Source organism: Mytilus galloprovincialis, chromosome 8 (assembly GCF_965363235.1).
Source record: "Mytilus galloprovincialis chromosome 8, xbMytGall1.hap1.1, whole genome shotgun sequence".
Classification (NCBI taxonomy): Eukaryota; Metazoa; Mollusca; class Bivalvia; order Mytilida; family Mytilidae; genus Mytilus; species Mytilus galloprovincialis.
The window spans coordinates 44,761,310-44,785,723 of NC_134845.1; the positions used below are offsets into that span (position 1 = coordinate 44,761,310).

The following is a 24,414-nucleotide window of genomic DNA, read 5'->3' on the forward strand; positions in this document are numbered from 1 at the left end:
CCAATTAAAGTGAATGTTGCTGCAAGTGATGTAATAACAAACTGTCTATCAATCTCAAAGCTAAATATTGATAATTTTTCAAATTTGTAGTTTCTTGGGAAAGAGAGGAGTAAAGGATGAAATTCAGACATTTGATGCTAGAAACATTAGTCCAGAAACCAGAAAAAGTGTGGAAGAAGTTTTAAGAAAGAGTAGCGCCTCGTTTGAAGCAAAGGTGAGTGAATATGTAGAAGATTCAACTGAATATTCTATCAGCAGAACCCCGGAATAAATTTATTTGTGCTTTTTTGAACATCAATGACAAAAGAAAATCTATCTTATGTCTGACAGTTTATGTTTATTTTTCTTGATATTGTAGAATGCCAAGAGAGCATCAGTAGCAGCCGAGCCTTTAGCAATCTGGGTGAAGGCTAATGTCAAATTCTCCTATGTTCTTGAAAAGATTGGACCACTGGAAGCTGAACAAAATGAACTGAAAAGGTACGCTGAATAGGACTGCCATGATGTTTGTTATAAAATAACTATTGAAAAAACAAGAATATGTTTGTGCTGATAACTCAAATTTAATAATACTTTCTAGTACTTAAGCTAATTACACTAAAGATAGTTATTGTTATTCAAACAAGTAATTATTTTTTGAACTTATTAAATAAGAAAATGTAATGTTACAATGAGCATAAAGCATGACACAACAAAACTATTTCTTAAACAGAAAACCAGAAATAAGTGTAAAAAGGAGATAAAACAAACATTTCAAGTCATATTTTACAATCATTCTAATATTTATGAATTATGGAATATACTTTTGCTTGTCATTAACATCCATTTATATATATATAGCTAAGTACTCCACAAAAGAAAGGTATAATCAAATCACCTTCCTTAAAAATTGATATATCTATTTAAGGAATTTGGCAAAGGCACAGGGTAGAATGGACAAATTGAAGACAGCTTTAGATGAAGTAGATGCTAAAGTTGCCTCCCTTAGAAATCGTTTTGAGACATTTACCAAAGAAGCTGCTGAGTTAAAAATCAAATTAGACAGAGAAAATGAAACCATTATTGCTGCTGAGACACTTGTGACCAAGTTAGATGGAGAATACCAAAGATGGAATCAGCAGGTCTGAACATTGGGTTTTGATCACAGTTTGAACTTTTATAGCATGAGCAGTTGAAGTTTTGATGCCTTTATTGTTTGAATTTCACAGCCTTGTTGGATGCATTCAATGGACAGTTAAATGGTTAATAGATATAAGATGATGTGGTATGAGTGTCAATGAGACATCTCTCCATCCAAGTCACAATTTGTAAAAACAAACCATTATAGGTCAAAGTATTGCCTCCAGCACAGAGCCTTGGCTCACACCAACGATCAAGCTGTAAAGGGCCCCAAAAAATGACAAGTGTAAAACCATTCAAACAGGAAAACCAACAGTCTAATCTTTATAAAAAAGCAAGACACACTTATGAACTACATCAACAAACAACAACTACTGAACATCAGGTTTAAAACCTTTTAAAGAATAGAATAATTTAACTGTGCATATGGTTTTGTTAATAGGCTGGGCCTTTTGAAAGAGCAGTTAATATTTCTATGATTTAATTGTTTGAATTTCACAGCATTGTTCAATGCATTCAATGGACAGTGGAATGTTTGAATAGTGAAAACAAGGCACAAACAAAATTTCCCAAACAACAGTATTTTAACCCTCTTGCTGCCGACGTTTTTCAAGGTTGCATTTCATATGCCGGAAAATACGACAGCTCGATGTCTGTGACTTAACATGTCAAAACAACGACGTCATTCAATATATGATGTCGCGACATAATGACCGTTACATTTGGGACACATTGGAGAAAACATAACACTGTTTAATCTTCGGTCTTTTAATTGACAGAGATACAGCATTGATGAGAAGTTTGCATAAATTTAACCATGGACATATGTGTCCCTCCGGCAGCAAGAGGGTTAAGCACATCCCTTTATTTCACAAACATCTGTTGAACCATTAACTATTCTTCTTCTGAGCATTGTTGTATTGTCAGTATTATAGATTGACTTTGCATGTTTGAACAGAGCATTTTTATGCCCCACCTACGATAATAGAGGGGTATTATGTTTCTGGTCTGTGCCTCCGTTCGTCCGTCCGTCCGTTCGTCCGTCTGTGCCTCCGTTCGTCCGTCTGCTTCAGGTTAAAGTTTTTGGTCAAGGTAGTTTTTGAAGAAGTTGAAGTCCAATCAATTTGAAACTTAGTACACTTCTCCCCATGATATGATCTTTCTAATTTTAATGCCAAATTATAGTTTTGACCCCAATTTCATGGTCCACTGAACATAGAAAATGATAGTGCGAAGTTCAGGTTAAAGTTTTTGGTCAAGGTAGTTTTTGATGAAGTTAAAGTTACATCAACTTGAAACTTAGTACACATGTTCCCTATGGTATGATCTTTCTAATTTTAATTCCAGATTTAAGTTTTGACCCTAATTTCACAGTCCACTGAACATAGAAAATGATAGTGTGAGTGGGGCATTCGTGTACTATGGACACATTCTTGTTAATTGTAGGTTGGTGAGCTTGCAGCAGAAATACAAGAACTTCCAAAGAGAGCTCTACTAGGTGCTGGTTTTATCACTTACCTAGCTCAGGCTCCAGAGGATGTTAGGAGGAATTGTCTAAAGAGCTGGATGGAGGCACTTACTGTTGAGGGTTTTGATATGAGGAGGTTCCTTAGTACGGAGAGTGAACAGCTGATTTGGAAGTCTGAGGGATTACCTTCAGATGACCTGTCTATGGAAAATGCATTGGTGATACTTCAGGTATAGAATGGATTTGAAATTAAACAAATATTTGTTAAAAGTTTCTTTAACTATTATTGAATTTTTTTTATTCATTTATCATTGTTGTTTGATTTTTAAATTTTGAAAGATTGAAAGATATAAAAAAATGAAAAAAATCTTTTTAGTATGTATTAAAAGATAATATTTCAATACATGTAATCACCTTAAATATGCATGATTTAAAATAGAATACTAAAATTGCATGAAATGAACATAAATATGCATGCATGTTTGTCAGATTGCTTAAGATAATGCTTTTATTAAATAAAGTAAATACTAGAGATACAAATATCATTGTACTCTGCAGTGTCTTTGAAACAAGAAATTTTATATATTTTTGAAAAAATATTAACATTTAAATTTTGTTCTGTAGTTACAGGTAAATATTGCATGTAGTTTCAAAGATGTTGACTATAACAAAAATTATAATGTTTATAGATATTTATAATGCTTTGTAACAATTTACATATAAACGGAATTTAATGTTTAATTTATTTATTTTAATTTTTTCCTATTTCATATCTGGTTGGAATGGAAATACTGTTAGTCCAAAGTCACCATGCAAACATTGTTTGATTTGATTGACTTTTTTTGATAAAAACTGAAGACTTATCATTTTGCATGGTGTATTTTGACTGACTGTAATAGATATATAATGCTTTGATGTATAACTGTAATCAATAATTTCTAGATCAACTGTATAGAAGCTGGGGTAAGAATTGGTTCAAAAAGTTGAGACATTTTCCCCGACACAAAATGCACCCTATTTTGTTTTATCCATGTTCAGCTCCTAACAATGATTTTGTGCACATCTTTGTTTTGACTGATCACATTTATTTTTCTTTCCATCAAACTTTCGTTTTATAGGTGCAGTAGTTTTTTTTTTTTTTTTGCCATTATGTTTAACCTTACCTACCTGCCATCAAACAAAACAAAATTTGACAAAATTGTCACTAGCTGTAACTATAACTGTTCAATTTTGATTTATATAAGTGTATGTAGAGCAATGTTGACCATAATGGAATTAAAAACAAAACTTTTTTTCAAAGAAATGAATAGTACAGAATTGATTTAATTTTATAGCAGTATAAAAATTGTTTTAGATTATTGGTTTGTTCTGTAAATTTAAGTATTCACATTTCAATTGCACCATGCTTGCTGCTTCAGCAATGATTTCACTGTTGAGAGTGTTAAGTTTTAGCTTTAATACAAGGGCAGCAGTTAAGCTTTTCGTCCCAAACTAGGAATGGCTGTGTTGCAATTTTACTTTCTTAAATAATGGGCTTGCTTTGAACAAACTTTAATATTGATTTGTGAGGTAATTTGTACAAAAAAATAAAGGAGACCACTGATAAAGAAAGTGAAAGTTTTACAACATATCTACTTGAGTATATAGATAGAACAATGAAGTTAAGGGTTCTCGTGTCTGCTGGGTGGACCATTACAGCATTATTATCTTTTTTTTACTGCCTATTATTAACAAATTATATTAAAAACTTGTCAATCAAACTATTAGACATTAAAATCAAAGATGACTTTAAACAAGACTTGACCAGTTTATTTAAATATTTACCCACTCTGAGCATTACTTTGTTAGACATAATAATTCACAGTTAATCTAACAAACATACTTTATATGCACGAAAGACACTTTCAAATCATTCAATCATAAAGTACAAATTTAAATTTAACTTATAAATACAATACACCTGCATTAATGCTTATTTTCACTTGCTGTACACTTTACAGGGAGGCATGGTAAGTTCACACAATAGTATCAGCTGTTTTCTCTGAATATAAATAACATGACTCCAGATCAGCTTAATGATTTGACTGTTTCAGTGATAAATACCCTCCCATTCAGCTTCTGTTATACAGTTGATGGATACGATTTCGCTAACATAATTATTAACTCAACATCTTATATGCTAGTTTTTTATACTCTGAAGCAATTTTTTTTTTTAATGTGATGTAAAGTAGCTAGAAGTTACTAATACTGATAGCAAAGAAAAATAATTTTAATTCTTTCAATTGTATATTAATATAGTAGCAAGAATTAAATTAGTGCTTTAATAGTAGACTCCAATATATAGTTAGGTATCAGTCTGATGTTAGTTCTTTTGATTTAATGTAGCTAGGACAATTTAGGCAGGATATTTTTATTTAGTATATATTTGGTTGCTCCAATAATTCATACCTGCCAATCCTCCTGCTCAAATGACAAAATTTGGAAAATCTCTGGCTTGCCAGTACCCTCCTGCGCGGGAGTAGAATCTCCTGCTTTTGGATACTTAAGCCTTGATTGACAAGTCAACATTTATTTACGTTTTTGTGTCACTGATGAGGGTTGTTGTTACCTGTAAATCACAGACCATGATAAATTAAGGGCATCCGATACAGTTTCTCGATATAATGTCATTTTTATAATTTTGAAATATGTTGTAGGCCTTGGCGAGTTATAAAATAAAACACAAAATAAAACATAGGTCACCGTGCTTGTTTTCGAGAAAATTGAGGCTGAAAATTGGGGATTTGTGCAATTTTGTAAAAAAATTAGGCAATGTTATAAAATTTTAAGAGCAGATATTCTTCGTCGTAAATTATTAAGATCGGGTTCAATCTGAAGCTGTGATAAGTGGCAATAAGGAAAAAAATAAATCACTATACGAATAACTATAAAATTATTCAAGTCTTGCTTGACATTGCGGACCAGATGCTCAAAGTGGTATTTTTCTAAACCTAAAAAAATGGAAAAAAAACTGTTTCTGAAAATGTCATTTTTATCATTTTTCTGCATAAACTGCATTTTGTCATGCTTTCTCCAAATCTCAAATAAAAAATATAGGTCACTGTGCTGGATTCCATGATAATCACGATTTATCCTAAAAAATTGCGTCACCCCTGTGTAACCTCAACGTTAGCGCTAAAGTGCACGACGTCGCTGGCAGACTTTTTCGACGTAATCGTTGCAAATTACCGGCGACATTTTTCAGATGTATAAATATTACTTGTAAAGAGCTAACTAAAAATTGGTAATATTGTTTTCGGAAATAAAATCATGTGAATCATAAATGCATCTCGTTGTTTGTGGTCTAAATGAGAAACACCCCAAGAAAGTGATTACTGACTGTTGATAATTTTTACGGCTTTTAAAATTAAAGACTTGGCAATTTAAAACTTGACATACAGTTGACTATGCAGTATGGGCATTGCTCAATGTTGAAGACCGTACGGTGACCTATAGTTGTTAATTTCTGTGGCATGTTTGTCTCTTGTTGAGAGTTGTCTCATTGGAAATTATACCATATCTTCTTTTTTGTGTTGTCAGAAAACAAAAACAAAATCTTATCAAGGAATATGCTAAAGGATGCTTTTGTCCAGAGAGAGAAACTAGACCTTATTTTGAAATTTTTGGATTTCGCAAAAACGATTGAATTAATAGCGAGAGAACTGGACATATTACCTATGCCTAATTTCATTGGTAAATAGCTATATATATTTTCACCAAAGCGCGACGCATTGCGGGGTACATAAATTATCACACGTTCATTCCTGTGTCTGTCCTTTCGGTCCTTATGGTTAATTAGATTTTTCAAGTGTACAATCTTGCCAAATTTCTATAAAACTGATATCGTATGGACACGTTCGAAAATCAGTGCATATCAACTATTCTTTAAAAGAGTTATGCCATTTGGAAATATTAATTATATTGGAAATTGCATTGTATTTGCTGTCATTTCATCATTTCTCTTAAGATATTTGTAAAAAAAAAAAAAAAAAAAAAAAAAAAAAAAAAAAAAAAAAGCCAAAATAAACAACTGCGCTACGAGCGCATGATACGCCCGTCGTCTTATGAAAAAAACCCATAATACATGTTTTTGAAATAACACGGGGCTTGCACAGGAAGTCATGCTAAGTATATCCTGACTCATTTGTTATTCTTGCTCAAAAGGAAGTTTATAATGACTATGATATCAAATTGAAGCTCAATAAAAATTCAAAAACTAAAAAATTAATTAAAGAATCATCACGAAAAAGTATACAGATCTTTAAGAATAATTTAACTAACAAGTATATGAAATTTTATGCAATAATTATTAATAGTTTTTTAGATACGGCTCGACATGTGAAAACCCCCTCTTTTTTCATAAACTCAATAAATCTAAAATAAAAGAATCATCCTCAAAAAGTATACAGATCTGAGATTCATATAACTAAGAAGTGTGTAAGGTTTCAAGTCTTGTAACTCAAAAAGTTCGCCAAAAAGATATACAGATCGTTTGGCCATCATGAGAAAAACAACCATATTTAGTTTAATGACTTTAGGATTAAATGCTGTACCATTTTAAGACGTACAGACGGACGCTGCACATTTGTATACCATAATATGTCCCGTATGTACGGGCGTAAAAAAAATATTGTTGCCTCTTGAATTTTCCGCGGAGTTCAGTATTTTTTGTCGTTTTACTTTTTGTTAGATAAAATACGTGTTACGTGGAGGTAATAGGAACTTTATTAAAGTTGTATCATTGTTGATATTAGCGGAATGCCATTATTTATCTAAAATAAATAAATTGTTCAGTTAGGAAGTTTACTTCTTCTTGTACCTAAATTTTTGGTATTAGTTTTAAAATATCATTGTCGGTTTTCTGTGCTGTAAAAAAAATGACAGAAAATCGGAGCCGGACTAAATTGTGAATGAATAAAAGATAATTAAAATGTCCTATGCTTGAACAGAATATTTTTCCATCAATATGGGAATCAGAATATGTTTTCAAGACAAATACTATTAGTAGTCCAAATAAGTATGCCTGTAAGGAAGGGTATGACGGCCCGCCTTCCTGTGACGTGTGAAAGAAAAAAAATATAATAGCCTTTCAAGACGTTTGGACTAGTAAAATACCATACCTCCTCCAACCTTTTGAAGTGCAATGATCGTTCCATAAATATTTTACATCTGAATTTATTATTTTATTTTAGACAAAAACTATATCATATGTAGGACATACGTCCTGAACATGCATTAAATATTTGCCACTGGACGTTTAGCAAACAACATTCAATCAATTTATTGGACATAGTCTTGGTATAAAGCTGGAATTTAAGGTAGTTCCTCATATTAAAATGATAAGTGACATGCATTATATTAGTAACATCAAAAGGGTCGGTCATCTTGAGATTGCTAACTATACAATATTTACATTTGTTGAAGATCTCACAGAAACAGTAATGTGTTTTATTTCTTATGATTTTATTAGACTGTTATCCTTTTAGAATCAAATGCACTAACATGATGGTGTAGAAGTTGGCATGCGGGAGAAACAGAAATTGGAGCATCGGAAAATCCACATTACGTTTCTTATTACGGAAAATTACACGCATTACGTCCCGCAAAAAGTGACGTTTTGCGGGAATTCAAACGCTTAACGTCGCGCCAAGAGTTAACTCCCTTGAAACTGTATCGGATGCCCTTAAATGGTTTCACTTGACAGCTTGGGTGTGAAACATAGTACTAATTAACGATCATTGACGACTTTTGCTTCAAGCTTCAAAGAAATTTCGGGTTACTTCCCCTGATTAATCCTGTTTTAAGTTATCCTTCTTAAAATAATGTGAAGTGATAAAACGATATAAACTAAAGACAAATTGAACAAAGAATCAATAAAAGATGTCAAGTAAATGATTTTGTATGCCTTAAGACAAAAAAAAAAATATATTATGAAAATCACTTAAAAGATTTATACTTCTATTCGATGTTTGAATTGAAATTTATAAGATATGTATGGAACAAAGTTGAAATAATAATTCCCATCACATCCAGTCACGTCTCAGTCATTACAGCTGAACGGACGTGCTGGGCCAGCTCTCCTTTACCCGCTGTCTTCGATGAGGGTTTACAGTTAGATATCAACGACTTACTACTTAAGATGACAGAAACCAATCCATGCCGTACAGATAGACGTAGTAGTTGGCATACCCGCGTTAACATGCACTCCAAAACCATTGTATCATGGGGAGTGTTATGCCGATTAACGTCCGAGGGCTGTATCCTAGGCTGTTGGGTGATACGACCTTCATTTCACTGCCTCACGGCTTTGGTCCTGATAACGCTTCCTGTCATCTTTCGAACTACGTCTGAGATCATCTACCAGTACTCCATCATCGAGGCTAGCGGGCTGCCAAGCTGACCAAACTGGCCCTGAAAGCAGCCGTTGTGAAGTAAACCAACATCAAAATAGTCAACAAAAGAAAAACAACTCACCAAAACCAAGATGGCGGCCTACATATTGCGACCTCCACTACTTGTTCCTGACCCATGGCATCAAAATATGATAAAGCTCACCAAACGCCTTCGGGCACCGAGCCGACCGTGCGAGGGCTGTATAGCCAGTCAAGGTCGTTAAACACCACCACATATATATTGAAATAATGCTAAAGTGCATCTGTTTCTGTATGAGTAAACTTTAGAAACAAACTAGAAGCTGTGTATTGGGATGCAAATGTGAAAAGATGATGAATGATACATATGACTCTACTATAAATAGAATATAATCAAAGTTAGAAAAATAAGTCCAGCTATAAACTCTTATATGTGTTTTGAAGAAGAATAAAAGGTCATATATTTCACTTGAAAAGGTCATTCGCGTAAACCCCCCACCCTTAGCTATCATAGCTGAGAGGGAGATCTCCCTCTTTGAAGGTTTCAGAGGTTGGCAGGTATGATAATGATTCAACTGTGCCAATTTCTAACACAAATGTACATTATCAAGACTTTCCTATTTTTAACTGGCAGTGGATATATTAAACTAATATTCTGTTTAGTTAAGCTAAACAAATCTTAAAAATGAAGGAGTTATGATAAGAGGCATTTTCTGTGCCCCTGAAATTACAAAAATAGTTCAATCCTTGGAGAATTAAAAGTATGAAAGTTCTATTGATCATTGTGATATAATCTGACAACTGGGCGAGTTATGATACCAGTATGACATATTTGACCTATTTACACACCTTTTTGGGCAAATTAGAAATGATCTGAAGGTTTTACCAAAAATATATTTTACCTGCGATAAGATAGGTCACATTGATGCAAAATATGTTCAAATGCAAAGTCAAGATAAAGTGACCTCATCATAACTTCTCATTTGTGTTGTACTGATCAATTGTTCAAGACTATGTGTGTAATGGTTGCCACTGGTTGTTACGCAATCAACAATCAATGAATAAGTAAACACTATTGATTAATTATGGATTGATTTTTTTAGGAAAACTTTTGTTGATAGCTTAACTTAAGACTTCTATTTCATAGAGACAATTTTGATCAAAATTTAAAAAAAAAATACCTTATTAAGGACTTTGGTATGAAGTTACCATTTGTAGTTTAACCAAAACATTTTAATTTGAATTTATGACCAGAAAAAGTAAACTGATATTGTAAGTTATAATGAACTGACTTTTGACAAATAATTTAATAGTTTCTAGAGTAAGATGAAGTGTTTCAAAAAGTTTCATTACAATTCTTTCTTGGATAATTTTCTTTTGTATTAAAGATTTGGAGAAAAAACAAATTAAGAATGTTGAAATCTTAGAAATGATGATTTTTTAAAGGTTTTATTATGTTGTACAGTTCTTTCAGTATATTTTTATTTTATTTTAACAGAGTGCACTAAGGCCCTTCCTTATAGATCCATCTTCAAGAGCCACAGAATGGCTGAAAACTCATTTGAAAGAAAACAGACTGGAAGTTATTAATCAACAGGTAAATATAATCATGGTAATCTTGGTAAATGAAGAAAGGAGTTGAATGAACCTTCCAAAAGCGAAGTTCAAACTCACAACCTCAGTGTTGACAGGCCTATAATCACTATTAAAGAACTACTTAGTAAAGATATGACTTGTACCTCACACCCTAGTTAAAATAAAAATCATAATAATGCCATGTCTGCAACAGAATTGACTTTTAGGATATATGTATATTAATGTTTATTATGGAGTTGTGTTTTATTTTGCAGGATGCTAACTTTTCCACCTCATTAGAACTTGCAGTGAGATTTGGTAAAACACTCATTATACAGGAGGTCGATGGAGTTGAGCCTGTGTTGTATCCACTGTTGAGAGGAGACTTACATGCACAAGGTACAAAACATATTTGAACATTAGATATTTCAACAAACATATAATTTCCCCGATAATTTCATATGGAATTAGTTTATATAAGAGAAATAATATCTTGTCATACAGTCTTTTTTTACAATAAATATTATTTATTTGAATGAATATCAAAACTTTTAATGTTGAGTGCTTATAGATAGACTATCAAAATATTCGTCACTTTAAATCTTATTGAAAATTTATTTTTTATAATGTGCAAATAATGTTATGGTAGATCTCTTTGAGAAAACAAAATTATAATAAAGCTTGTAATAGGTTATCACAATTTGCTGCTCTTGATGATTGATGGTAGCATTTATATTTTTTTTATTTATCTGAAATCTGACTAGTTTAGTTGCATTTACTTTTCAGAATTTTTTTTATATTAGTTCCTTTGTTACAGGTCCCAGATTTGTTGTACAGATAGGAGAGAAGACAATAGATTACAATGAGGAGTTCAGACTGTTCTTAACGACTAGAAATCCTCAGCCTGAGATCCCACCTGATGCTGCCTCGGTCATCACAGAGGTTAACTTTACTACCACCAGGGCTGGTCTTACTGGACAGGTATGTAAAGTGAAATATGATTGCACACCAAAAACCTTTTAAACTAAATGCCTTATGAATATTTCTTTATTATTATATGTGTATCAGCTGTGGCATAATGTGCAATTACACACAAAGAGGATTAAGTAAAAAGTGTATTAGCTGAATACTGCCAACAAAGTTGTATACTTAAAAAATGTATAGTTTAAACAGGTTTCACTGTTGCAGGTGTTTGTGATGAATTAGTATAGTATTGTGTCCATCTTGGGCATTATGTTACATCCTACATTTACAGACAAATTTAGGAATGTGAAATCTAGTCTCAGATAATTGAGGCGCCCGCAGGGTCAAAAACGACCTGCGACCTCTGGGCTTTTTAGAGGCGACTTCCGACCTGAGGGCCTTCTAAAAACAACCTGCGACCTGTAAAATTTTGAAAAACGGCCTTCGACCGACTTGCGTCCTCTGTGTTGGGAAAAACGACCTGCGACCTGTACATTTCCCTTAAAAACGACCTCTCGACGAATTTAAAAGCGACCTTGCGACCTGAGGGGGGTACCCTGTGGGAGCCTTATAATTAATCTGAATTACATAATTCAATTTGTACTAACAGATCTTTTACATACAGCTTGCTAATAAATTAATAGATTCATAATTTATTAAATACAGTTTTCCCTCTTGTCATGTTCATAGTTGCATATAATTGTAGCAGTTCCTCCACTTGTCATATTAGATAATTTTTAGTTGTCTAATTGTTTGAATTGAATGTTTTGCAGCTACTGGCCAACACTATCCAGCATGAGAAGCCCGAGTTAGAAGTAAGGAAGACAGATCTACTTAGGACGGAGGAAGATCTCAAGATACAGCTGGCTAAGATGGAGGAATCTTTACTAGAGGTTAGTTTTTAAAATGAAAAAAAAAAAACACAAAAAAAAAACATCATAGCTTGAAGAAAAAAATAATGAATAAGTTTTGATCCTTTCTGCAAGTGACTACTATTATTCATATAGAGCCAAAAGTAAAATACCAAAAATACCAAACACCGAGGAAAGAAATCAAAATGGTTAGTGCCTTATTAAATGACCAAATCAAAAGCTCAAACACATCATACCGACATACGAATGAAAATCAACTTTTATATTCCTGATTTGTCTTCGAAATAATGGAAAATTTTAAATAACAGTTTTAAATGTCTATCTAAGATTTTATTTTAACAATAGAATGAAACTTCACAGGATTGAAATATTTTATGATAATTATATAATTATTTTGATTGTTTACAGGAAAATTTGTATAGATGATTTAAAAACTTTTAAGACATTGGTTTATTTCAGGAATTAGCAAGTGCTAAAGGAAACATTTTAGAAAATAAAGAACTGTTGGATTCCTTGAATAAGACCAAAGCCAGTAGTATAACTATTGCTGATTCTCTGTCTGAATCTGTCAGGCTGCAGGCATCTCTTGATCAGGTAATTCACTAGGAAATTAAATTAATTCAAATTTTACAACAATTGCATTTTTACCATATATATGTGTTTGCATGAGATTATATGCATTCAAAGGTAGTAGACATCTAACCCACAAGACCTAATTTTTTGTAAGAATAAGAATAAATGCTGAATCTGAATCTTTGGATGTGATATGCAGAAGATGTAATTGATATACTAGTAGTAAAATATATGCTATGTATGTAATATTCTAGTAAATAGTATTATTCTCAAGTTTTTTTAACACTTGGGGAAAAAAATCTGTTATAATAATAAATATATTTTACTTTACAGGAACGTAACACTTACCTCCCCCTGGCAGAGAGTGGAAGTAAACTGTATTTTGTCATCAGTGATTTGGCTAAGATCAATAACATGTACAGATTTAGTCTGGCTGCATTCCTCAGACTTTTCAACAGAGCTCTTACAGCTAAGCAGGTAAGGAAATCATTATTCATAATTTTATATATTTTCTAAGCGGAAATCCACAATCAAATAGCAAAACCAAAGCTCAAACACGAACACAAGAAATGAATGGATAACAACTGTCATATTCCTGACTAGGTGGTACAGGCATTTTCTTATGTAGAAAATGGTGGATTAAACCTTTTGTTATAGCTAGCTAAACCGCTCACTTGTATGACATTCACATAAAATTCTGTTATAATGACAACAATATGTGAACAAAACCAACAGGTATTAAATAAGTGGTTCAGGAAATCCATGAATATTGGCATCTCATGAATAGTTGGGAATCCATATAATACTTTGAATAACATAAAGGGGTATTCAGGTATGAGAATAAATGGAACTTCTGGTTATAATTGTCAAACTATGATTTGATAATATATTTTTTCCTGTAGGACGGAGCTGGCACAGATCACAGGATTAAAGCCTTGTCACAGAGGCTAAAGATGTTGGTCTATGAATATGTATGTAGATCATTATTTAAAGCTGATAGACTTATGTTTGCCATGCACATGGTTCACGGAACAAGACCAGAGCTGTTTCAGGAAAATGTAAGCATAATAATTGTTAAACATGTTTTGTTCTAAGATTTATGGGTAAGTGCTGATGTTGACATATATGTGTTTAGTAACTGATCATTTGTTGTATAAAAGTTTTTTTTATTTTTGTAATTATTTAAACATTAATATTGATAAATGTATAGGATCATAGTCTCTACTGTTGTTTTTTACCTAATTGACATAAAAGGAAATGATGTATTTTCTATAAATGCTGACGTTGTCATTAGGGCTTTAATTTCATTTATTTTGTGGAAATATATTATTAATCTATAAGAGTACTCTCTTAAACTTGAAACCTCTAAAAATGAATCATTACAAAATAAAATATGGAAACAAAAGCATTAAATTTCAATCAACTGTACCTAACATATTTTCAGTTTATAGTTAGGTGTGTTTAAATTTATGAAAGTTAAATTAAACAATGACTTCATTGTTAGCTATACTGAATTAAGATTTGAAGAATCAGCAAGATTTTCTAGAGGTCAATTATTGTTACATTAACTATTTTAGAATTTGTAACAATTTTCTATGATAAACATGGTATTATTTTTCATTACAGGAATGGGAACACTTTACTGGAATGTTAGTGGCTGATGTGAAGTCTGACGGACAAAGAGGTGCACCATCCTGGGTTGACCAGGAGAGAGGTCAAGCAGTGGCTAACTTCAGGGTAATTACCATACAAACCTGTTAGGATATAACATCACAGTTTAAAAACTTGTTTATAATGTTGTAACAGCTCTTCATTTAGAGCATGTTTGTATTTTTGGTTAAAATATTTGAATTTTTAACTTTATGATAAAAAATTAGATTCTGTGACACACTGACAGGCAGTAGAACATATAATTAGCAATTTAAAACATTTCCACATGTGGTGATATTATGATACAAGATTATATAAAATGTAATGTTAATGATCAATATTTTAGATGAAACTAAATTTTGAATTTGAATATTTATATTTTACTATGAAAAATTTGTAGTCATGCTTGTATATTTATTTTTTATTTCTCTTTTTAGTCAAACTTCTCCCAGTTGTATTCCATATTTAATTTTGATGACTCCTCCATGTGGTCTAACTTCTCTCGCAGCAGTGAATGTGAGAATGAATTCCCATCAGCCATTGAAAAGAAGACATCTTTGTTCCAGCAGTTACTGGTTGTTCAAGCCTTCAGACCAGACAGGCTTCAAACTGCTATGGGTCACTTTGCCTGCAAAGCTTTAGGTACAAGAAACTTTCTTTTGTATAAAATTATTAAAAAATCTATACTTTTTATGCCTCACCTACGATAGTAGAGGGGCACTATGTTTTCTGGTCTGAGTGTCCATTCATTCATCCGTCTGTCCATCCATCCATCCTTCTGTCCTGCTTCAGGTTAAAGTTTTCAATCACAGTATTTTTGGATGAAGTTGAAGTCTAATAACTTGAAACTTAGTTTACATGTTCCCTATGATATGATCTCTCTAATTTAAATGCCAAAATAGATTAAACCCCAATTTCACAATCCACTGAACATAGAAAATGATAGTGCAAGTTTCAGGTTAAAGTTTTTGGTCAAGGTAGTTTTTGATGAAGTATCAATTTGGAAGTCCAATCAACTAAAAAGTTAGTACACATGGTCCATATGATATGATCTTTCTAATTGAAATGCCAAATTAGTGTTTTATCCCAATTTCACTGTCCACTTGACATATAAAATGAAAGTGCAAGTGGGCATCCATTTACTTTGGACACAATTTTGTTCAAACATATGAATAAGATGAACAAAAATAATCTTATGGACCCAGGAGTGGAACTAGAACATATAAATTTGTATTTTGTTGTGTACTTGTAAAAGCACTTTTTTGTTTATGTGTGTCTGGTTAAAATATTCTTTTCTTGCATTGTTTTTTTTTAACAATTTTTATAAAGGATAAAACAACTCTCAATTTAACAGTTTTGTGCATTAAATAAAAACACTTTTTTCCTCTCTAGAATAAGTCTTTTTAATTAACCAATCTGTATCATCTTAGGTATGCAGGAACTATCACCACCATCTGTTAATCTGAAGAAGTTGTTTGAAAGCGAGACAATTCCAAGTGAGCCTATTCTGATAGTGATCTCCCCTGGTGCCGATCCTTCACAAGAATTACAAGACTTAGCAACCTCGACCATAGGCAGTGATAAATATCATCAAGTAAGTTACCTCCCCTGGTAATGATCATTCTTTATAACAAGAAATGTCATTCCCAAACCATTATTTTCTACTGTGGATTCATTATTGTTTGTTGGATACCAATATTCATGGGTTTCTGGGTAACGTTGAACTACAAATTCAAATGTTTGACGAATTACATATTTTCTAAAGCTACCATATGCAGAGAGTGGCAAAACCATGAAATCAAATATCCTGGAAAGTTATCCTAAATCCATGAAAAATTAATACCCACGAAAATAAATGAATCCACAGTATGCAGAGCCCTATTATTGAAATACCTATGTTTATCAATTGATTGTTACATTTAATCAAGATACCTTGCATGTTTTGATTAAAACATGGTCTTCCTTTTCATAAGTTCTATCCTAACCCTGATTGTGGTAAGAATTAGATGCAGTCATTGACTAGGATTGCCAGTTATACTGCTGAGTTTGGAAGTTCTCTCAAGGTACTGTTGCTTCCTCAAACAATATGAAATGGTCATCATAATACATAGCAAAGTGAGTTCAAAGTGACATTAAACACAACAATAAATCATTTTACAAAGAATTCATTTTAAGTTGCACATGGAGTAAAGTGTCATTCTGATATTTTATGTAATCTACATTGCCACATCTTAAATTTAATTACTTTTCACTAAGAATTTAATAGACAGACACTGTATAAATGAAATGATAACAAAATCATTCCAGGTAGCTATGGGTCAAGGGCAAGCAGATATTGCTATGCAGTTATTGAGAGAATGTTCACAAAATGGAGAATGGCTTTGTTTGAAAAATCTTCATTTAGTTACAGCCTGGCTTCCACAACTAGAAAAGGTAAGATTAATATTGAAGAAAAATAGCATACATTAATTTATGGAACAAGATAAATTGGGAAGTCAACTTGCCAAGCAGTTGTATTGGCACTAGCACATTTCCATGGGGATTATTTGGTGCCGTACCCTCAGTCATTTGCTTCAAAAGTTTTGCACAGTTTACAAACAAGTTTTATAATTGGAATTTCAACATTTTCCATTATACTATCAAAATTACATACAGACATATCTTTTAAGTTTAAATATCTTTTTAATGTTTTCTTTGTATTTTAAATGATATCACAAAACATCTATAAACTTATTAATTCAGGAAATTAACACATTGAAACAACATGAGGACTTTAGACTGTGGATGACAGCTGAAGTACACCCTAAGTTCCCTACTATTCTCCTGCAGAGCAGCTTAAAGGTTACTTATGAGGTAAGTATGTTAGAGATATTGTCAATGTAAATAAAGGGTTTAAACGTTTTATATGAATGCATACATGTTTATCTACTGATCTAAGAGGCTAATATTTCTTCTTAGGGTTAATGTTTTTAAAGAAAAGGGAGCACCCATACAACAAATGGAAAGCTCTAACCATTTGAAAAAAAGATTTTTAATATATAACTTTGTTTAGATAAAGGAAAACACACATTTCAAAGTTTTAAAAAAATTGTGTGTTATTGATTATTAAATTCATTTTTAAATTCATTTTTTATTTGTTTTCATTTATTTGCCCCACCACATCGAATTTATTTCCTAATTCTTTACATATATAGGCCCCACCAGGACTGAAGAGAAATCTGATGAGGACGTATGAATCGTGGAGTCCAGAGTATGTCAGTAAGACAGGAAATGTTGTCAGATCACAGGCATTGTTTGCTTTAGCTTGGTTCCATGCTGTTGTACAAGAAAGAAGAATGTACATTCCACAGGTATAGTGTCCAGTTTTGTTCAGTATAATATGGATTTGTGATAAGTTGACATGAGTTTGACATAAAACTAATTCTTCATTTGATAATCTCTCATATATTCAAGAAGGCTCTTGTATATTTCTTCATTTGATAATCTCTCATATATTCAAGAAGGCTCTTGTATATTTCTTCATTTGATAATCTCTCATATATTCAAGAAGGCTCTTGTATATAAACTAAACAAGAGATAGAACTAAACAAGAGTTAAATCTGGTTATTCCAATAGTCCAGAAAAACAATGCTATGTTTTCAATGAACTGTCTCTCAGGGTAAAACTGATTTACGTTCTAATTTCCAGCCATCACATGCTAGATTTTAGCAAAATTACAGCTAAGACATACCGTATATTAAAATTGTATTCAGACATCATTTTTAACTGATTTTTTTTTTCAATTTCTCTTATACATATAGGTATAAAAAATTTACCTGTTCATATACATGTATTGCTTTACACAAGGATCTCTGCAAATGCTTAAGCGTATGTTTGTTTCTCTTTCAGGGTTGGACTAAGTTTTATGAGTTTTCTTTATCTGACTTGAGGGCAGGTGCAGATATCATTGATAGACTATGTAAATCTGGTAAGTAATAATTGTTGAAATATGTGCAGAGAGTGCTTTGGAATTTTAAAGGAATTGATTACTCATAAATGAATTTAAATATGAAAAGATAAAATGTAATAAAATGTTTCAATCAATAAAATTTGCATTATTCAATTTCTGATTTTCTCATTAATGTTTTTTTTTAAGTAAAATACTTGAAAGCGAAAAAAGTTGTACAGATGCTAATTTAAGTTTTAGATGGTTTTTGATGTTAATATTATTAACAACAAAAATGAAGCTAACCATTTTTAGTCAACATCAGGAGTTTGAAAAAGAAAATATAAAATGAACAACTCCAGCAAGAGACCCAAGATTGGACTCTTGAATTGTAAATTTTCTTTTCATTTAATTTAGAGCTTACATGCACAATAATTATTAATAAATTTAATATTTCTAGGTTCTGAAGTACAATGGCAGTTTGTTCATGGTTTGTATGAGTTTGCTATCTATGGAGGAAGGGTAGATAATCCATTTGATTTACGAGTGATGGTGTCCTACTTGAAACAGTTCTTTGATGGCAGTGTGTTATCCAGCCAATCCAGAAACAAACGTCTTGGAGCACTCAAACTACCATCATCTACTAACTATAGGGTATGTTTTAACTGTGTGATATAAATAATCTAAATTTATTTTAGATCTACATTTAGCTCATAGTTTAAATAAGAAACAGCTCACTTAATGTTATCCAAATTTTTTTTCTTCAAATTTTTAAATTAGCTAACTTGATATGATTTTCAATTTTCGAATACACTTTGATTTCCTTAACCACTGATTTAAATAAAAACATGGTTAACTGTAACAGTTTATAACTTATTTTAAAACTACTAAATAGGTTTTAGAAAGACATTTTGTGAACAGTTGCGTTAGAATGACATTAACAGTATGATTTTTTAAAAGTTTCTTGTGTCTCAAATACCTGTTTTTGGGGAGCCTTGATTGTTTCCAGTATACTACTTTTGACTATGATTTATACAGTTAATGACAGGTTATCTTTCCAATATGATAAAATTATCTCTTTGATATAGAAATAAAGACCTTTGAATATAAACAGTAAAACCATGAAAAACTTATAAAAAAAAGAAGCTTATTGTCTGAAAATAGTGATTTAATATTTCAACTTTAAATGCTTTGCCTAAGATTAATGAAAGAAAATTGGGACATCAGGCAGATTTACTTGATAGTTTTACATAATAGAATTTTATGTGTAATTTTACTTTATATTAACAGGATTATATTGATGCTATAGAAGAGCTACCAGAGTTTGATAAGCCATCTTACTTTGGTTTACCAGAGAATATAGAAAGATCTGCCCAGCGTATTGTTAGTTCACAAGTTATATCACAACTGAAGGTGTTACAGAGAGCTGACGTTAAAGCCAGCAAGTTTGATAAGGAAGTCTGGGCTAATGAACTAGGACCAGTTCTGAATCTGTGGAAGAAACTAAATTCTGTAAGTATATTATATACTGTACCATTTAAACCTCCAAAGCGGGAGATTTGTTGTAGAATGTATTTTATGATGTTTTCTTCAGTATCTAACCTTTCTTTAAGATAAGCAATTCTTACAATCTTTACTCAAATTAATCTAATCATTAATGAAATAATTCCCTAAAACATGTCATAAAGCTTGCTGTTCTTGAATATTTTCACTATTATTTGTCAAAAAAATGATGATAAGGAGGGTGAATTATGAGATATTTTTTCAGCAACGGAAGTATCCAAATTTAGAATTAAAGAAAAATAGAAGGTTCTCTCCAGTGTCTGGATAGTTCACACTTGTGATATTACTTTCAAAAATCAGATATTCACTGCATATTGAAATGTTAGAGTGCAAATTGGGCATGGTGTCCTTTCTACAAAAATTCTTGTCTAAGAGTAATCTTATTCTCGATTTTTCTTATTTACTTTTAAAAGAGAAAATATGATGTACAGTATTTTTACGCTACATTTGCAAGAAATTGATTAAATAAAATGAGAGATTTAGATGAAATTACACTACACATTATATTTCAAATTATAATTTTGTACTTTTAGGGAGCCAACATAATCCAAGCCAGAGTTTCTCCACCCTCTGACAAGACAGGACAGGAACTGCCTGTTGTATCATTCATCAAGTTGGAATATTACAATGCCATCAAACTGGTCCAAAGTATTCACCAGTCCCTGGCATCACTCAGTAAGATCATCAGGGGAACCATGTTATTGACCTCAGAGGCACAGAAGCTAGCTGCTGCATTACTGCATCAAGAGGTTGGTATTTTAAATATGGATTACATCTGTTCTTATTATTCAGTGTTTCCACTTGCAGTTTGCTTTTTAAAAGCCAGTCTTGATGATGAATTTCATTATTGTACTTTGATACAGTTTTTCAATAGAAAGACATAGTTATTTAGATGTAAAGTGGATACTTTCAGTCTAGAAGCTTGGTTTTTTTGTTTTTTTTTATATATATATATAGTATGTGATACTCATCCCATACCTAACAAAAACAAAAAAGCAGAAACAGAAACAGACAAACAAACCAAATAAAAAATAGAATACTGTGTCATAATATAAGACATTGCTTATTTATAAATTTTAAGTTCACCTTCACTATATTGAAGAAGAACTTTTGGGATATCTTTCTTGTTCATGATGTTTATATTGAGGTGTATTATTTCAGACTCCCCTAACATGGTTAAGTAATTGGGATGGACCAGAAGACCCTATACAGTACCTACGTGGACTAGTATCCAGGGCTATAGCCATACAGACCTGGGTAGACAAAGCTACACATAATACCATACTGAGAGATACATTAGATCTATCAGAACTATTCCATCCTGATACATTTATAAATGCTTTGAGACAACAAACTGCAAGGTAGGTCCAATCTCTCTCAGAGATAATTTATGTAAATAAAATTGAGAATGGAAATGGGGAATATGTCAAAGAGACAATAATCTGACCAAAGAGTAGAAAACAGCCGAAGGCAAAAAATGGGTCTTCAATATAGCGAGAAAAACTGGCACCGAGAGATGTGCTTTAGCTGGCCCCTTAACAAAAATGTGTATTAGTTAAATGATTATGGATGTCATACTTAAGTCCAGTTATATGCTTATATGCTTTCTTAAATGAACTTATGAGACATTCAAAAGCTATTTATACCTGAATCAGATTATAAAAAACTGTTGTTGTAAATTGAAATGGACAGTTGCCCTAGTTATCAGTATAATTTTCAGAACATATATTTTTGTATAAGTTATGATATTTCTTAGTATTCAAACTTTGTTTCTTTCATATATACCATTGTTGATGGCTAACATCTTTGTGTTGTTCATTAAATTTCATAATACATTTGCTGTTGATTAAATTTGTTCTTTTTATTCACAGAGAGTTAGGTGTATCTATGGACAGCTTGAAGTTTGGTGCCAGCTGGAAGGGGTCTATACAGGGAGCTAAAATCCAGGTTAGAATTGGAGGACTTCTGATGGAAGGCTGTAGTTTTGATGGTTCCAGACTGTCAGAGAATCAGAGAGATTCCCCCAGTGTATCAGGAATCCCACCATGTGTTATTGGGTGGATACCTAAGGTAATTATCAAACTAACTAGTAATTTAAAGCATTCTTGATTTGAATGCCTTGAAATTAATATTTTATGTCCCATTTATTATGCCCCATTTATGGGCATTATGTTTACTTTTCTGTGTGTCCATTCGTTCATCTGTTCATCTTGTCTGTTCATTCGTTTGTCTGTCTGTCCTGCTTCAGGATTAAGTTTTTGGTTGAGGTAGTTTTTGATGAAGTTGCAGTCCAATCAACTCGAAACTTAGTACAAATGTTCCTTATAATATGATCTTTCTAATTTTAAAGCCATATTACAATTTTTAACCCCATTTTCACGGTCCACTGAACATAGAAAATGATAGTGCGGATGGGGCATCTGTGTACTAGGGAAACATTCTTTTTTTCGTCCACAATATAAATGTACTGTAGATTAATAATTATTCCAGAGGTTTCAATTATTTGTGAATTTCTTGAAGAAAATTACATGAAATCTAGGCATAAAATGAACTGCAAGAAAATCATCAAAGGTCAGCTTTGCTTGATGATTTTAGTATCTTTTTTTAGTAAATTTTTTTGAAATTTTGTTTCAGTAGGATCATGTGCACATATTAGATAGACTTATGGTCCTAAATAACTGTTTGCTATTAAATGATGATGTATTTGTTAAAACTAATTTGGAGAAAAAAACATTTGGAAAACTAATAAAAAAGTATTTTACTGTGTATGATAATTGTGCTAATGGAACACAACCACCGAAATTAGGGGGTATATTTTCTAATGGTTAAGAATTATAGAAAAAAAAAGAAACAATTATTGAAACTTCAAATTTGAAAAGAAACCAGAGTTTTAATCTAAGAACCTTTTGAATTATTTCCAGGATTCTCCAGACGCATACAGTTTGGATGACACCATCTCTATACCTATCTACACCAGTAATGAGCGAGATCGTATTGTTGCTAAAATGGAGGTACCGTGTGGTGGAAATAAAAATGTCTGGCTGCAATGCGGTGCTGCCCTCTTCCTTAAAACTCAGTAATTGAACTGTTTTTATTTGAGACATAAGAGATATAATTATTATGTTGCATATCCTGTTTAGTTAGAGTGATATTGTGCTGTTATGTATTTATTTATTTATAATTTGTTTGCTGTTAGAATTTGGTTGTAATTCACCAATCACTGTTACTTTCATTTTTACTAGATTGCTTTATTTAAAAAATGAGTCAAAAATATATTAAATTGGTTTATATCAAATATGAAAATCATTTAAATAACGAAAGATAAGATTTTGTATTGTTATAATGTTAGTTTATCTTTTGGATATTAAAAAATATATATAAAATAAAAAACAAAATTGGACTAAAGTATTTATAAAATAAGTAAAATTTATTTATGAATTGTTGTTGAGATATGTACTAGAATAACTAATATAAAGATTTTTTAAGAATGTTAATACATCTTGGCAATATTAAAATAGTATATATAAAATGATATATGAATAGGATGAAACTATATTTTTATGATAATTTATGAAGATCATTGTTATATGACAAAAGTCCGTCCATTGAATAGTCTGTGATTTTATGTTATGAAATGTATTAATTATTTATTTATCTTATTAAAGTTAATAAGTATTGTTAGATCTGATAGATTAAATTCTGCACTTAATTGCTTTTGTTTTTTGTTATTCTCCAAAAACCTGGACCCTATAGCAAAGATAATATCCTAAAGTAATTCACGGGTGTATCATAATACAGCAATCCCCTTATTCTAAATTATTGCACAAGAAGGAGACTTCTTTTAATCAGTTCTACCTACAGGACATAGCCTTTATTTCTTCCTTTAAAGTCTTGGCTTTTAGCAATTATTTATCAATCTATCTTATTGTAAAATGCACAAAAGGATGTTTCAAGTGCTCATGGTGCAGCTGCTTATTTATAATGGTGTAATCTTTCAAAAATGGCCAAACTTCTGTCCAAGTAGAATGCACATTCAAGAAAAACGTTTAAAACTTTGCTGGCACAGAGTACACATGCTGGTTAAAATTGACTTAGAACACTATATGCATGTGAAAATTATGCTTGTTGTAAATGATAGTTGAAAAAAGAGTTAATTCAAAATGTGGAATGATTTACATCTAAGTAACACAGACAAGCACCTGAAAATATTCAGAAAAAAGTTGTGTACCCAGAGAGAGAAGAGTACAAAGGTAGTATGAAAGTGTTATTCAATAATAACCATGAGGGTTCTGTTAT

General features: G+C 31.7%; 1 protein-coding gene across 5 annotated transcripts in view; it reads left to right on the forward strand.

The window, feature by feature from the left end:
• Nucleotides 1–23,827, forward strand: part of LOC143042028 (cytoplasmic dynein 2 heavy chain 1-like) — a 70,390-nt gene extending 46,563 nt beyond the window's left edge. For 4 of the 5 annotated variants that reach the window (XM_076214247.1, XM_076214245.1, XM_076214248.1 and 1 more), the window contains 25 exons: nucleotides 91–214; nucleotides 359–480; nucleotides 908–1,121; nucleotides 2,566–2,817; nucleotides 3,530–3,550; nucleotides 10,496–10,594; nucleotides 10,848–10,971; nucleotides 11,390–11,553; nucleotides 12,309–12,428; nucleotides 12,867–13,001; nucleotides 13,314–13,457; nucleotides 13,883–14,038; nucleotides 14,607–14,717; nucleotides 15,068–15,272; nucleotides 16,061–16,224; nucleotides 16,938–17,063; nucleotides 17,373–17,483; nucleotides 17,825–17,980; nucleotides 18,519–18,597; nucleotides 19,016–19,209; nucleotides 19,846–20,067; nucleotides 20,652–20,867; nucleotides 21,280–21,479; nucleotides 21,990–22,188; nucleotides 23,040–23,827. In XM_076214247.1, the coding sequence (XP_076070362.1) occupies nucleotides 91–214; nucleotides 359–480; nucleotides 908–1,121; nucleotides 2,566–2,817; nucleotides 3,530–3,550; nucleotides 10,496–10,594; nucleotides 10,848–10,971; nucleotides 11,390–11,553; nucleotides 12,309–12,428; nucleotides 12,867–13,001; nucleotides 13,314–13,457; nucleotides 13,883–14,038; nucleotides 14,607–14,717; nucleotides 15,068–15,272; nucleotides 16,061–16,224; nucleotides 16,938–17,063; nucleotides 17,373–17,483; nucleotides 17,825–17,980; nucleotides 18,519–18,597; nucleotides 19,016–19,209; nucleotides 19,846–20,067; nucleotides 20,652–20,867; nucleotides 21,280–21,479; nucleotides 21,990–22,188; nucleotides 23,040–23,198 (3,817 nt within the window). In that variant the 3' untranslated portion in view covers nucleotides 23,199–23,827. The remainder of the gene's footprint in view (nucleotides 1–90; nucleotides 215–358; nucleotides 481–907; nucleotides 1,122–2,565; nucleotides 2,818–3,529; nucleotides 3,551–10,495; nucleotides 10,595–10,847; nucleotides 10,972–11,389; nucleotides 11,554–12,308; nucleotides 12,429–12,866; nucleotides 13,002–13,313; nucleotides 13,458–13,882; nucleotides 14,039–14,606; nucleotides 14,718–15,067; nucleotides 15,273–16,060; nucleotides 16,225–16,937; nucleotides 17,064–17,372; nucleotides 17,484–17,824; nucleotides 17,981–18,518; nucleotides 18,598–19,015; nucleotides 19,210–19,845; nucleotides 20,068–20,651; nucleotides 20,868–21,279; nucleotides 21,480–21,989; nucleotides 22,189–23,039) is intronic. The other variant, XM_076214249.1, reaches the window with a different exon arrangement.
• The last annotated feature ends 587 nt before the right edge of the window (nucleotides 23,828–24,414 follow it).